The sequence below is a fragment of the Apium graveolens genome, chromosome 4 (genome assembly GCF_009905375.1).
Source record: "Apium graveolens cultivar Ventura chromosome 4, ASM990537v1, whole genome shotgun sequence".
NCBI lineage: Eukaryota > Viridiplantae > Streptophyta > Magnoliopsida > Apiales > Apiaceae > Apium > Apium graveolens.
The window spans coordinates 297,769,981-297,784,903 of NC_133650.1; the positions used below are offsets into that span (position 1 = coordinate 297,769,981).

General features: G+C 36.7%; 2 protein-coding genes across 2 annotated transcripts; both read right to left on the reverse strand.

The window, feature by feature from the left end:
• Nucleotides 1-8,442: 8,442 nt before the first annotated feature.
• LOC141721310 (protein translation factor SUI1 homolog) lies at nucleotides 8,443-9,422 on the reverse strand. The gene is made up of 2 exons (XM_074524173.1): nucleotides 9,264-9,422; nucleotides 8,443-8,991 (listed from the first exon to the last, which is right to left on the reverse strand). The coding sequence occupies exon 2, from the start codon at nucleotides 8,942-8,944 to the stop codon at nucleotides 8,603-8,605; it is 342 nt and encodes a 113-aa protein (XP_074380274.1). The 5' UTR covers nucleotides 8,945-8,991; nucleotides 9,264-9,422; the 3' UTR covers nucleotides 8,443-8,602.
• A 176-nt stretch (nucleotides 9,423-9,598) lies between these two features.
• LOC141721309 (AUGMIN subunit 4) lies at nucleotides 9,599-14,503 on the reverse strand. The gene is made up of 13 exons (XM_074524172.1): nucleotides 14,314-14,503; nucleotides 14,193-14,240; nucleotides 13,971-14,096; nucleotides 13,477-13,824; nucleotides 13,200-13,296; nucleotides 12,702-12,741; nucleotides 11,985-12,078; nucleotides 11,813-11,884; nucleotides 11,623-11,681; nucleotides 10,688-10,756; nucleotides 10,555-10,606; nucleotides 10,019-10,096; nucleotides 9,599-9,936 (listed from the first exon to the last, which is right to left on the reverse strand). The coding sequence occupies exons 1-13, from the start codon at nucleotides 14,431-14,433 to the stop codon at nucleotides 9,868-9,870; spliced, it is 1,272 nt and encodes a 423-aa protein (XP_074380273.1). The 5' UTR covers nucleotides 14,434-14,503; the 3' UTR covers nucleotides 9,599-9,867.
• Between the last annotated feature and the right edge of the window lie 420 nt (nucleotides 14,504-14,923).

Genomic DNA, 14,923 nt, shown 5'->3' on the forward strand with positions numbered 1-14,923 from the left:
CAGCCTCCGTCCCTGTGGCATCAAGTGCACACAACTCAGCCTCAAAAGTAGACCGAGTAACAATAGTCTGTCTGCTTGACTTCCAGGATATTGCTCCACCAGCCAAGGTGAACACGTATCCAGTCACTCCATTGGAACCAGACTTCTTAGCTATCCAACTTGCATCACTGTACCCTTCAAGCACACCGGGAAATCTCCTGTAGTGTAAACTAAGGTACATTGTGCCTTTTAGATATCTAAGTACTCTATCAAGAGCATCCCAATGAGTTCTGTTTGGACAGCTTGTATATCTCGCCAATTTAGACACAGAATATGAAATATCTGGTCTAGTACAGTTAGCAAGATACTGCAAGCTCCCAATAATCTGAGAATACCTTAACTGAGACACAGGCACTCCTGAAGTATTCTTGACAAGGGCAACTTTCGAATCATAAGGTGTACTAGCGATTCTACACTGTGAATAACCATATTTCTCAAGTATAGATTTCTCTATATAATGAGATTGAGTCAAGGTTATTCCTTCAGTGGACTGAATCAATTTGATTCCAAGAATCACACTTGCCTCACCCATATCCTTCATTTCAAAATGCCTTTTCAAGAATTCTTTAGTCTCGTTAATAATCTCAATATTGGTTCCAAACAATAAAATATCATCCACATATAGGCACAAGATAACACACTCATTACCTTTAACTTTAGTGTAGACACACTTATCACTTTCATTAATCTTATAACTGAAAGGCAATATAGTTTCATCAAACTTTTTATGCCAATCTCTGGGAGCTTGTTTCAAGCCATAGATGGACTTGATCAACTTACATACTTTCCTTTCATTGCCTGATGCAACAAATCCATCAGGCTGATCCATATAAATCTCTTCCTCAAGTTCACCATGAAGAAAAGCCGTCTTTACATCCATCTGATGAATGATAAGACCATGGACTGAAGCCAATGCTATAAGCATTCGGATTGTTACCATTCTTGCAACCGGAGAGTATGTATCAAAATAATCAATTCCTTCCTTTTGCTTAAAACCCTTAGCTACCAGTCTAGCTTTGTACTTATCTATTGAGCCGTCAGGGTTCAACTTCCTTTTAAAGACCCATTTGCACCCAATAGTAGAACACCCAGGAGGGAGATCAACCAACTCCCATGTTCCACTGGAAACAATAGAGTCAATTTCACTCTTGACAGCGCCCTTCCAGTGCCTTGACTCAGAAGAATCCATAGCTTGCCGGAAAGTTAAAGGTTCGTCCTCGATATTGTAAGTGATGAAATCACCTCCAAAATCCTTGACTATTTTTGCACGCTTACTTCTCCTTGGTTCCTCTAATTCCTTAGGAATAGAGCTACTACTAGGTTCCGCCCCCACATTTGTCATCTTTTCCACATGATCAGGAATAGAACTTGATGTGTGAGTAGGATCTTCCTCAGAAGTCGTTTCAGGTATTCCAGTCTTCATAGGGTAGACATCCTCAAAGAATGTCGCATCTCGAAATTCAACTATCGTGTTTGCCACTATACCATCTATGTCAGATTTTAACACTAAAAATCTCATAGCTGTAGTGGTTTCAAGATAGCCCAGAAAGATACAGTCAACAGTCTTTGGACCTAGTTTCTTTCTCTTGTGTTCAGGAACAAGCACCTTAGCAAGGCACCCCCACACACGAAGATACTTAAGACTAGTCATCCTGCCTTTCCATAACTCCAAGGGTGTTTTATCCATGTGTTTCAGAGGGACTCTATTCAAAATATGGGAAGCCGTATTTAGAGCCTCTCCCCACATGTATTTAGGCAACCCAGAGTTAATAAGCATACTATTAATCATATCTTTAAATGTTCTGTTCTTTCGCTCAGCAACCCCATTAGACTCAGGTGTGTATGGTGGAGTAACTTCATGAACTATACCATTGTTTGCACAAAATTCATTAAAAGCATTACTCGTATACTCACCACCTCTATCAGATCTCAATCTTTTAAGTAACTTACTAGTTTGTTTTTCTACTTCAGTTTTATATATAATGAATTTACTAAGTGCTTCATCCTTATGTCTAAGTAAATAAACATAACAATATCTACTACTATCATCTATAAAAGTAATGAAGTATCTAAACTGGTCCTTGGTCAACACACCACCAAATTCACAAATATCAGTGTGTACTAAATCTAACAAGTCTGAATCCCTAACAACGTTATGAAAAGGTTTCCTTATCTGTTTAGCAGACACACATACTTGACATTTAGAATTCTTTTCTATGGTATATTTTGGAATCAACTCTAAGTTCATCATGTTCTTAAGAGCACCAAAGTTTAAATGACCTAGTCTAGCATGCCATATATTTGAGGATTCAATACAATTAACAGTAGGAATAATATTATTATTCAAACTTCCCAAAACGGGATCCGCATTAATAACAAATAAACCATTTGACAAGTAACCCTTGCCAAAGAATGTACCAGTGTGAATAAGAACTACTTTATTACACTTGAACGAAATTTCAAAACCACTAGAAACTAAACAGCTTCCACTTATTATATTTCTACGCATGTTGGGAACATGATGCACTCTCGTCAGAGATAGAATACGTCCTGAAGGGAACTTCAGATCCACGTTTCCAACTCCATGTACTTGAGCAACACTAGCATTCCCCATCTTCACAGTCAGGCTATGACTCTGTTGATAAGATACAAATAAACTAATATCAGCACAAATATGTACATTAGCTCCAGTATCTATCAACCATTCATTTGACAGATAGGTAGAAAATATCACAGGGTTGTAGGATACATACCGGTCAACGTTGGTTTCAGAAGCCGTAGCCTCACCAACAACCATGTTCACTACAGGCCCACTTGCGGTTCCAAGCACAACATTTGCTTGTGCTACCTCGGTTTTCTTCGCTTTCTTCGTAGGGCAGTCCTTACTCCAGTGCCCAACCTGCCCACAAGACCAGCATGGTTTGTTTGCCTTGGGTTTCTTGGCCTTGTCCTTGTCACTCTTAGGTTTATTACTATTAGCTTTCTTAGCAAAAGCCTTCCTCTTTTGTCCTACAGTTGCTATGTTTACCTTCGAGGTACCGTGTTCAGTTGGCATCACATGTCCCTGTTTGGACTTGTGTTGTTCTTGCACCGAGATGTCCAGCATAAGGTTGGTCCAGGTGATCTCTCCTTTCTGTCTTTTCAGGGAGAGAGAGAACTCTTCCCAAGACTTAGGGAGCTTTTCAATCACAGTCATCACCTTGAACTTCTCCGGGAGATTCATTCCAGACTCCTTCAAAGCATGCACTATCATCTCGAACTCATGCACCTGCTCAGTCATGGACTTATTGTCCACCAGCTTGAACTCGAGGAACCTTGCCACAGAATACTTTTCTAGACCTTGTGAGTCAGTATTATGTGTCTGGTCCAGCTTCTCCCATAAGAGTTTTGCAGAGTAGGCATCAGAAGAATAGACATCAAACAAAGTGTTTGTTAGTGCCGCAAGAATGGCCGCTCTAGCCACTCCATCCTTCTCAGCCCACTTCGCAAAAGCCTTAACTATGTCAGCCTTCTCTTGATCCACTACTGGTTTCTCATATTCCACAACCGGCCACAGACCCTTTATAGTCAACCACAGCTTCATTCTTTTCTGCCAACGAGAAAAGCCAATGCCACCGTTGAATTTCTCCGGTAAACCGGTTAGTTCAACAGCCTGTGGGAAACTATAGGTGGTCCAATCAATGGCCCCAGCAGTTACACCCGAACTGCTACCACCACCAACGATAACCTCACTTTCGTTAACCATTATGCTAAATTCTATATAACTAATAATCTCTTCAAGAATGTTGAGAAACTCACTAACAAGTATAGCAACATAGAGGCAAGTGTATAAAGAATTTAACAAGTTTAGGCCAAGACCACAGTTAACAAAACAAAACATGCAGGTAAACAAAATCAGTAACTGAAATAACGAAGAGAGAAAGAAAGATGTACCCGAAACCATAGCTTTCAACAGTGACTGAAATAAAGGTTTACAGATACAAAATGCCAAGAAAATAATCACAGCTGAGTCACCAGGCCTTGCTCGAAGTCCTGGCTGCTCTTGAAGAGATTATTGCCCCCTACCTGCTGCGTTTGGGATGTGCGCAATATCTCCACCAGGATAAAACAGCTCGGAGTTTATGTTAACAGCAGCAACAAAACCTCCACTTCGACCAGCACCTCAGTCGCCGGAAAATATCAGCACTTCAGGACTTATGGGAGAGAAATGCAGAGAGGTTGAAGAGAAGAGATGAGAATGTAGTGTGTTGTATTCATTCAGTTTAGCCTCTATTTATAGGAGAGGAAAAATGAAACTGTCCACACACTTAATGTCTGAATTAAACTGCTCCATTAATGAAAAAATCAAAACTGATCAGATTTTGAATTCATAAATGAAAAAATCAAAACTGAACAGCTTTTGAATTTAAATTATTTGTAACAGCTTTTCACATTAACACCCACATTATTATCAGAACTTAAGTTAAGTTCTGATTCGACTCATCAGTACTTAAGTTCTGATTTTATTCATCAGTTCTTAAGTTCTGATTCTTATATCAGAACTTGTTACAGATCATATTATTTGCAGGTTCAATATATTTAGACTACTTAGCCTATTTCAGAACCCAGCCCAATAATCCAATCACCGATAAATAAATTCGAATTAAAATAATTCGAATTTAAATAAAATCCTCGCCCAGGTCGCCTCGCGTACGCGAGACGCCGAGACATTCGCCCTTCGACCCGACCCGGTCCGTGGCGGGGCGGGGCGCGCGTGTGTGCGCGTGAAGCACACAACAACACAATGGACCATCACACACCTTAGTAGTTGTATACTACTCATGTGGGTAATACCATATAAAGCACACAACCCCCTTTATTTATTTCAATGTGGGACAAACATTCTCAAATTTTCTAAGCTTTTCCAAGCTACTTTCAACTCTCATTTCATATGGATTTCATTAAGAAAATTCTTAAAACCATACATGAAAATTTAAGTTCAAATATCATTGAACAATTTCCAATCATTAGATTTTAGGATTAACATCAAGAACATAATTAAATTAAGCTCTAAAATCCTAATTTTCTAACGATAAGTAATACCGGCGCCAAAGCATGCTGTCCACGTTCACAGTTTTGATCTCACGTGTCGCCCGGGCTCTTTCCTAGATCTGGTATGTATATACTAGTTTATTTAAGAAACCAAATAAATGAATGATTTGTAGATATTGAGAGCAACATAGCTTCCGGTAAACGGCTTGCACACTGTAATATTTTCCTGGTTAGCGCATTAAGTCACTTGCTACCCTTCTTGAACCTTGCCATGCTCACTGCTAAAAGAGATCACAGAATTTCCTTTATCCCCACTCCTCAAAACATTGAACGCCTCCCGAAAGTTCCTTCAGATCTAAAACCTCTTATAGACTTATCAAGGTACCATTGCCTCCAATTGCTAACCTTCCTCGACAAGCAGAAGCATTGACAAGGTCAAGTTCTTGAAAACCGTTATGATGATCTTGAGCATGCTGTTACTGTTTTTATAGAGTCCATGTTACCAGATTGGATACTGTGTGATTTTGCATCTTATTGGCTTGCCCTATTGCTTCCCGCGTTGGAATTCCAGTCGGGTGATATAGTGTTTTCCCTGCTGCCACTTTAGGCTTTGTAGGCCTGCCAGGCCACATGATCAGTGGTGATGGTTATCGCGTCAAACTAGAAGAATTGACAGTTAAAGCTGAATGGGTTCAATTTTAAAACAAGTGTCGCAATGACTAAGTATCAGATACGTACAGCTCCTAATTTAGAAGATGATGGAACAGAGAATGTAAGTGACCAGTATCGCCTTGGAATGACAATTAGAAACTGTGATATGGTGGCAATAAGAAGTAGCGTTGAGTTTGAACCGGAGTGGTTCAATTTGAGGAGATCTATGGAACCACTGCTTCCTGTCGGATTATTGCCTGTTAAGGAGAGTACTTTCCGAGTGCTGATCTGATTATTTGCGAATATTCAGATTCAGTACTGATTTGACATAAACAACACTCAGTTTTCACCATTACACTAACTCGTAACTTGACACGAACTCTTAAAATAATTTTTTAAACATTATAATATAAAGTTTTCTTCATATCACATAGACTTTAATCATGGAAGAAAGAATGCATGATGCTTATGAATTTACTTACTGTGCAGAGTCGATCTGAAGTGAATTAACGTCTTGGTTTGGCAGCAAAGAATCTTTTGAATCACATGCGTAAATGTTATATTTATAGAATTATAGTATCTAACCGAAACCATAAAGTCTGTAGAAAATATAAGCAACGCAATAAATCAATCATAGTGACAAGAAAAATTCAGAGAACGAAGGGTAACAATAATATACTGATAACAATCATTATCAAGAATAAGCAAAGATCAATATGGTTTAATTCATACTGATAACCCTTAGCTCGTAATAAGAGGTCGAGGAATTGTGATTGTTAAATTCTTCTGCAATTTTTGGGTTAATAGGAAGAAAGAATGTAAATGGCAATTTCTTAAGCTACAGGAAATCTGACAAAAACAAAATGTTTAGCTAGACCACATCCATTCCAGTTTTAGAGAACTGGACGCTAAACAAACAATCGTCGTCAGTGGTCACGAGTCCAATAAGAATACAGCAATTGAAATTATCATCAGTAAGCTGCTTCATAGTTCTAGCATTTGCAGTTTCTTTATCAGCGCCCTTGCCTTATAACACAAACTATCACAAGATGCCTGCGAACTACCACCTTTTACAGCAGTGCAGGAAACTTGATAAGTCATTAGTAATCTTGAAAAAGGTGAATGCACCATAACGCACAAAGAAGACTAAACACATTATTCTTCCTCTTACGCCCATGGATCATGGTAACTCTATACCATGACTCCATTAGCAAAGTGATGAATCATTACCAATGTCATCGCTCCAAGTATATAAAGAATGAAGAAATCTTTATCTAGGACTAAAGTTTGTAAATTGCAAAGGGGTTGCTCAACTTTACCCGCTTTTGTATTTTGGTGACCGAAATTTCAAATTTACTGTACAGTGGCCAAATATTAGTTTTATATTTCAAAAAGGTGGCTAGGGCCACTTTTTAAAGAACAAACATCAGATTTTTTTCTCTCAAAAAAGTGGCCCTAACCACCTTTTTGAAATATAAAACTAATATTTGGACACTATTTTGTAAATTTGAAATTTCAGCCACCAAAATGCAAAAGCGGGTAAAGTTGAGACACCACTTTGCAATTTACTCTACAAATGTATGTTGAAACACTTATGTGGAGGACGTAATCAGCCAAAAGACTATTTTTTCACCAACATAACACACATTATTAAATCAGATATAGGGCTTCATTGTATCATTTTGATATTATGAACAGATGTGATAAAATAACTATTGTACCAATAACAACATAAGATTTGACATAATACGCAAACAAAAAGTAGCACAAAGTCTTCTTAGTCCCCCCTTTTTATCCTGGTTCTTTTTACCTCGACCCATGCTGGAAAGGGCTAGCACAACATTCCACGGCCATGACCCCCACATAAGTCCAAATGTCCAATAGGAAGATGGCCTTGGGATGGTAAGCCCCAAAAGGCCTCAACCAGCAGAAGCTAGCTTATGTTACACCGGGGGTGGCCTCATTTGGTGGTACTCTGAAGTAGGTCAATCACCGGAACCCCAATATATAAGAGAATAAAGTAGCCTATACAAAATTTTATTAATTATTTCAGTTTTACTCCTATATAACATGAAAATCTTAAAAATATTTGTAATTCTCTTTTATTTTTTACACGGTCTATTTAAGAGGTCTGTGGTCTTAATAGAGGGCAACTGACAAAATATATTTGGAACATACATAGGCAACACCTATTTCATATATTTGAATACTCAGACCTCAATCTTTCATCATCTATCTCAAATCTAAAACTTGCTCATAGATAACTATATGACCAAGTACTTGTTGGTCGAGCAAATAGCTCATGGTGCTCACTTTTGTTTGCAAGAACATTCATATCGATCATGGTGCATATCATTCTCATCTGGCCATCCGGGGATGATGCATTGTTTTTATAAGTGATATATGTTCTTGGATAAATCTCGGGGTAGCGAGTGTGAACCTGAAACTCTCAAAACTGGGACAACAAAAATTCATTTTCGAGGTCAATCCATACCAAACTGATATCTTTTGAAGTCTCGTCTAGATATTATAATTTGATTATCAATCCTCATTAGTCTTATTTCCAGTTATAAATGGTTATGTAAATGAGCAAAGAATAAAAGAAATCTAAGACAAACATAGGAACTTCGTTATTGTCAAGAAACCAATCACTCTAAATCCTCGTTAATTTGGTTTCCAGTTATAAATGGTTGTATAATTAAGCAAAGAATAAAAGAAATCTAAGAGAAACACAGGAACTTTTTTATTGTAAGTAGTGATGAAACCCAACATCAAGTGCATACAATCAACTGAATTTCCCATATGGCATATATGGTAGCCTCAAGAACAAACACAAGGGGGGTAATATAAGTAGTTACTAATCCGAAAGGGTTGGGTTGAATCAGAAACCATGAACCTTGATCTGATCTTTCTTAACAATCCCAGCCTGAACAAGGAAGTTGGAGACGTTCTTGCGCTGATCGCCTTGGAGTTGAATGACCTTACCAAGCTCTTTGTCATTCACAACAGTACCATTGCAACAAAAAGCCTTCTTAACATCCTTGAGTATCTTGTCGTAGCTCAGTTCTTTCTTTAGGCCTTGAACCGTTGTCAAGCTCTTCCTTCCATTCCTCTGTTGGATGCGAATATGAACATACTCTTTGGCAGAGCCTGTTGCATCTGTTAATTCAGCCTCAGCAAATGGATCAAAAGATGCTGGGATCTGGATATCGATATCAACCATGTACCTTGTTTTGACCGAACAACAAACAACTATCCAAAAGCGTCAACCTGAATCAATCAATCAATCAATCATTACGTATATAAGACTGTCAAAACTCGAAAAGGTGCCGTCTGGATCATGGGATTCTGGTTCGGTTAGAAAATGAAATACTGTCATTTCGATTCTCATTAACCGGGTTGAAATCCGATGATCAGGCCACCCCAAAAGATTGCTATGTTAAAATAACAAATCAGACATAATTCTTGAAAAATCTACAGTTGATGCAGAAAACAAAATACTGTACACATGAATGATTGCAAATATGGATAAAATTGATTACCTGAAAACAGCAAGCTTGGAAGAGAAAGCGAGATATGGAAACAGAAGATATGAATTTTGGGTTGGGGATATGGGCTCTCTTATATAGACATGATCATAAGAGAGGCGGTGGTGGGAATTGGATTTTTCTCCTCCACTAATATTTTATTCTGTTTCTTCTTATTCTAATGGCTAATATTGATTTCAGAATTTATGCTTTCTAATTATATTAATTCCTTTATTAATACATTTATTTTCGGCCAATGGACGGACGGAAGAGATGGATGCTTGCCAGGATTTGGATTTGTTAATTTTAGTTACTTAGCAGAGAGAGAGAGAGGTGAATTTGGGAATAAATGATGCGTAAACATAACGCACTAGCTTCGTCCGGAATATTCTGGCAGCATGAGTAGGCCCAAAATACAACTTGTACCATCTTATCTTCAAAAAATATCCAAAAAAAGAGCATCTAAAAATGGCCGAGTACAGTCTTGCCCTTTTGTTTCTGTATACCAAGAACCATCTTCTTCTCAAACAATCATGCACAAATACACCCACACACACTTTCCCCTCATTGTCTATTACCATATGATTCATTTACAAAAATGAAACTACTGCTATTCTTCTCAGGTGCTTGGCAAGCGCTTCAGATCCATTTCAACTTGGTGGATCGTCCATTGCATGTTTTCCAATTTCTGCACCAACAAAACAATTGTCGGTTCACAATAAAAATAAAAATAAAACCAAATTTGACATACTTCGACCATTAATACTCACCTGTACTATGTCATGGTACTGCCTTGCAATTGTGTCGAAGTGAGGGTCGACACCTAGATACTCCCGAAGGCGGGTAACCTAAATATAGAACATAGGACACCACAGTTTTAGTGAAACCCTATAAAATTGTCCATTATAATCATCTCATTTCAGAATTCAGTCAACAGGAATCAAAATACCAAGCCACATCTCCCACTTTTTTTTATAAAAATTAATTGCTAGTGGAGTACAGAAGATCCTTGATAACAAAGCAGAATAACATGAAAAATCTACAGAATTTGCTTCACTCTAAAGAAAACACTAGGATTACAATTATTAATTCACTTTATAATTTAAACAATCGCATAATAGAAATTTAAAATTTTGTTAGTTTTGTACACTGCCCGGTACCGGTATTACAATTGTTAGTTTGCTAGAAGCACTACCTTTATTGCAACAATTCTTATGTTTTTGAATTCATATTTTACATAAGTAATTATAAATTTGAAATCACCATTTATCAAGGAGAGAGTATTTTATTAGTGATAGAAACGTACCGCTTTATTGTAGGAGAGGGAAGCCTCTTCTGTAGCTTCGACTAGATACTTCCTGAAACAAAAGTTGAAACTACTCAATTTCTTCCAAATGAACCCCTGGAACTAACTTCCTTTTCACATTAACATTGTTTACCTAATTTTGTGCAGTGCTGGAATTGATTCCTCGGTGTAAGTCTCCAGCAGGAGAATATGCTCCAGAACTCTGTATTACAAACAGAAAGTTATGGTTGATATGAGAGTCTGAAAATATCTATTTGATGTTAGAGTCTGAAACTATCTATTCGTCATAAAACTATCGTTTGGGTTAAATGCCGAGCAATATAGCTGAGTAAAAGTGTGAAACAGTTTCTAGTAACCGTCTGCTTTGTTCACAAATGTAAAGCAAAATCTTACAAGCATCAAATAATGCTTTCCTCAAAACAGAAAGGAATTACGGTCGAATTACAAGATATACCAACTTTTGAATAATCTACAAACTGATTAAGCTTAAAAGACTTCTTTCTTTTAAAATTAGATGGGCAGATAATTTGGCAGATAAATATAAGTAATAAGTCAAAGTAAGGTGTGTCTCATAGATATAAACTTAAATAATACAAGTCATGAAACAAGAACAATTGAAACCAATATCATACAAAATTTTAATGAGGATGTATGTATTAACTCTTTACATTCTAAAAGAAATCTCAAGCTAAAAATAAGCATGTGACAGTAAAATCAAGATTACATATTAAAATGTATGTACAGTAGAAAACCCAAACATGCACAATTTCAAAAATGAAGATGAAAAACAATAACATGGAAAAGAAGAAAAAGTGAAAAGAAAAGAAAATCCTAACTACATAATGCATACTTTAAAAGAAAAATACATAATGCATCTCGGAAAATAAATGTATATATATCAGGTATCAAGTAAAATGCTAAAAGGAATAGAGGATTTTTGGTATATCGACTTAGAAAGTTCACATCCCTGTTCAAGTGTTTTCAACCTTCCCTTTCCTGCTATTTTTTTCCAAGTACAAACACACATATGTCCAACAAAATAATAATAAAACGGCAAGAGAGACCAACCTCAACTTCGCGCTCATTGTTTCACATCTTTTGCATAGCCAAGTCTTTTGCAGTTCATCCTATTAAATATTAATAAATTCAGTTGTTCCATTAATAATAAAAAGAGCAAAATTTAATGAAAAACTCGAAGTACACAGTCAAGTCTCCTGTACACCCTTAACCATCACGGACACTGAAGTAGCAAGCTTACATATTTATGTTGGTGTTGCAACTTCAAATCTTTGACAAGCTTGATAAGCACGCCAAGAATCTGCTCCAAGACCTTTGCAAGAAAAATAAAATATCTAGTAAAGTTGCAAGATAAATAAATAATTAACTAAAATGATAAACCTAATTATTAAGCATATCGTAAAATTCTATACATTATAATACTCGGCAAACTTTCGATCTGCAGAATATAGATCCTCACGCAAAGCTGCTTCCTCCCTTTCAATCTCCTCGATAATTAGCTTTACCCTTCTCACATCAGACAGAAAGATAAGAAACTGTTAATAAGAACATTATAACATGACAGATGAGAGGGAAACACAAATGAGAGGCACAATAAATCATGGCCGATGAGAGGGTTTATCATTGCTCAATAATCATGGCCGATGAGAGGCACAAAATATTCAATCATTTATAACTATTCTAGAAAAGGACAAATTGATAGTAGATGAGAATAAGATTCTGCAGAGGTTTATAAACCATGGAAGATGGAAATGAATAAAAACACAAATGAAGTTCAAAAATGAAGAAATAAGACTAGTTGAAAAATTGAATTATCTCTGCACATATATAAACTAATCATTCCAATGATGGGCCGTCCTACTCAATTTCGAACTTCAACAGTGAAATGAGCGTTGAAGTTAATAAAGAGTCAACTTCCTAGCTGGGACACACTGACAAAGAAAATAAGCACTGTGGACAATGGGAAGAAAAACTTTCAGGTTACATAAATTCTGAAACAGGAATCAAGCCTTTCATAGATGAATTAATTTAATTTTCTTCTAAAGCCAAAAGTTCAATTGCATATATTCCAACTATATATTTAGAAAAGGTAATAGTTACATGACATCCGAGTTACATAAGGCACACACCTTTCTGGAAGCCTGGCACTTGAATTCCCAGTTGAAGAATCTGAAGGAAGAAGTGAAAATTAATAAATCAATCAAGTCTGTGACCCACAGTCTTGCACTATCCTATAGATAAGAGAATACATAATCCGCAAGGTAAGAATCATATCAAGCCCATTCATGTGATGCAGGTAGACCAACTCATTTTTCATAGATAAAAAAGATAAGAAAATACATTCATAGATAGAAAGACATGATAATACATAAACAGCTAGGTAAGTATCACATATAAAGCCCATTTAAGTGATGCAGGTTGACCAGCTCATTCTTGACACACATACAACGGAAATATTGTATTAAAAAATAAAGCTAAATGTGCTCGAGGACATATCCGGAAACAATTCGCAACTTCTCATCTCGAATAGATTCGGCATGTATGTAGTGTACACGGGATGACCAGATAAGCAAAAGTAGCTATAAAAGTGGCTTTGTACAAGGGAAAGTTCAGTTATCGAGTCTCACCAATGTCATCGATGAAGGCATCTGCTAACTTATCACACTTAGCTTTTAACCGAGTCTCAATCTCGCGGAGCAGTGGCATCTGGTATTCTGTCATATCCTATAAATGCAAGGATTTGTTCAATAATACTGTTGAGTAGAACTTTATATAATTCACATACAAAGGGAGAAAAATCATCAATAGCTCACAAATGCAACAGATTTGTACATCATTACTCATCAATGCAGATTAAATGTAAAGAAATGCACAAAAGAAAAGACAAACTATTTATCATCTCACATTAGACAAAGGTTCCTGTTGGAGTTGAGTTTTCCACAAATAAGTTGGTGTTATTCCAAGAAATCGATCAGGTACACCCCCAACTTCAGGTTCGCTTGTGTCTGTAGCATTGCTAGAGAAGATGCTACTTGAAGCACCACCAGCCCCAATTGCAGATATATTTGTGTAATTGGTGGAGTTTGAGCTTATAGTAACACTGGTATTTGAACTGTCAAGTGAGCTTCTTGACATAGCACTCCATTTCTCAATTTCTTCTTCATGAACCTCCCCATCTTTCGAAATCAAAGGTAGCCTCAGCCTTTGTGCTGCTTCAGCTACCGTTAAACGATGGTCAAGAGTCTCGTAAACCTGAATTATACATACATAACTTTGTTTACATTCATTATCAATACAAACTACACAACACTCCGTAAAAAACATAAAATCTTGAATGTAAACAACAAATCGTAAAAGGAAACAAAACCGAAAAGAAAGAATAATAAAAAAACAGAAACCTGAGGAGAGTTTTTCAAGCCAAGCTGAGGATAGAGACTTTGAACATCACGAGTGCTGCCGAGACTAGCGACAGAAAGTGCTTGCTGGTAATCCTCTACCATTGCATTTGCTTCACAATATACAGCCTACAATCGATACAATTTACTATAAATAACTATTTAAAAAAAACAAAATGTATCCAGCAAAGTGAAATTAAACCCTAACTCATCACAAATAAGTACCATAGCTTCCAAATACCGCAATCTCTCTCTGGACATTTCTTCTCTCGCCTGTAACATTAATCAAAAATCATACAATTGGAGGGGGGGAGAGAGAGAGAGAGAGAGAGAGAGAGGAATGTACAAGTTGGAGATCGTAGTAAGCAGACTTGGAGACGAGAGATCCATCAGGAGCCAAGCAGTGGCGTTCCAATTGATCGATAAGCTGAGTTACATCGGCCGGTAAATTTAGCCCCTTCACCATTTTTTCAGAAAGGCTGATTCTAATATCGACCCTGCTTGTATACTGTTCGGCCGGTGTGTTGTACTTTCCAGATTTTTTTAAAACGGATTTTTTTAAACGGTTAAATATAAATCGATAATCAGTGAGAATCGAAAAATATTAACACACGAGTGTTGGGGTCGTTCTTAATTTCAATATTTTTATTAAAACTTATTTCTTGATTCACAAAATCACAATGAAATCTCGTTTTTAATTATTAAAATTTTGAAAATAACTCAAGTTCGGAGAATCAAAGCCATATTTCAATTTTTGACTTTATCGAAATGATCAAATTAAGTTAATTAATGATCATTTAAGTCAGATTTGCAATAAGTGACCTACTTGAATTATTTGGACGCAATCAGTCACATACTCGATCTTTAACCCTTTTTTAAAATAAAGTGCTAAAGATCACAATAGAAAACTTTTCTATTAGTGCGGCCTAAAATCACATTTCTCGAATATTTTTTAA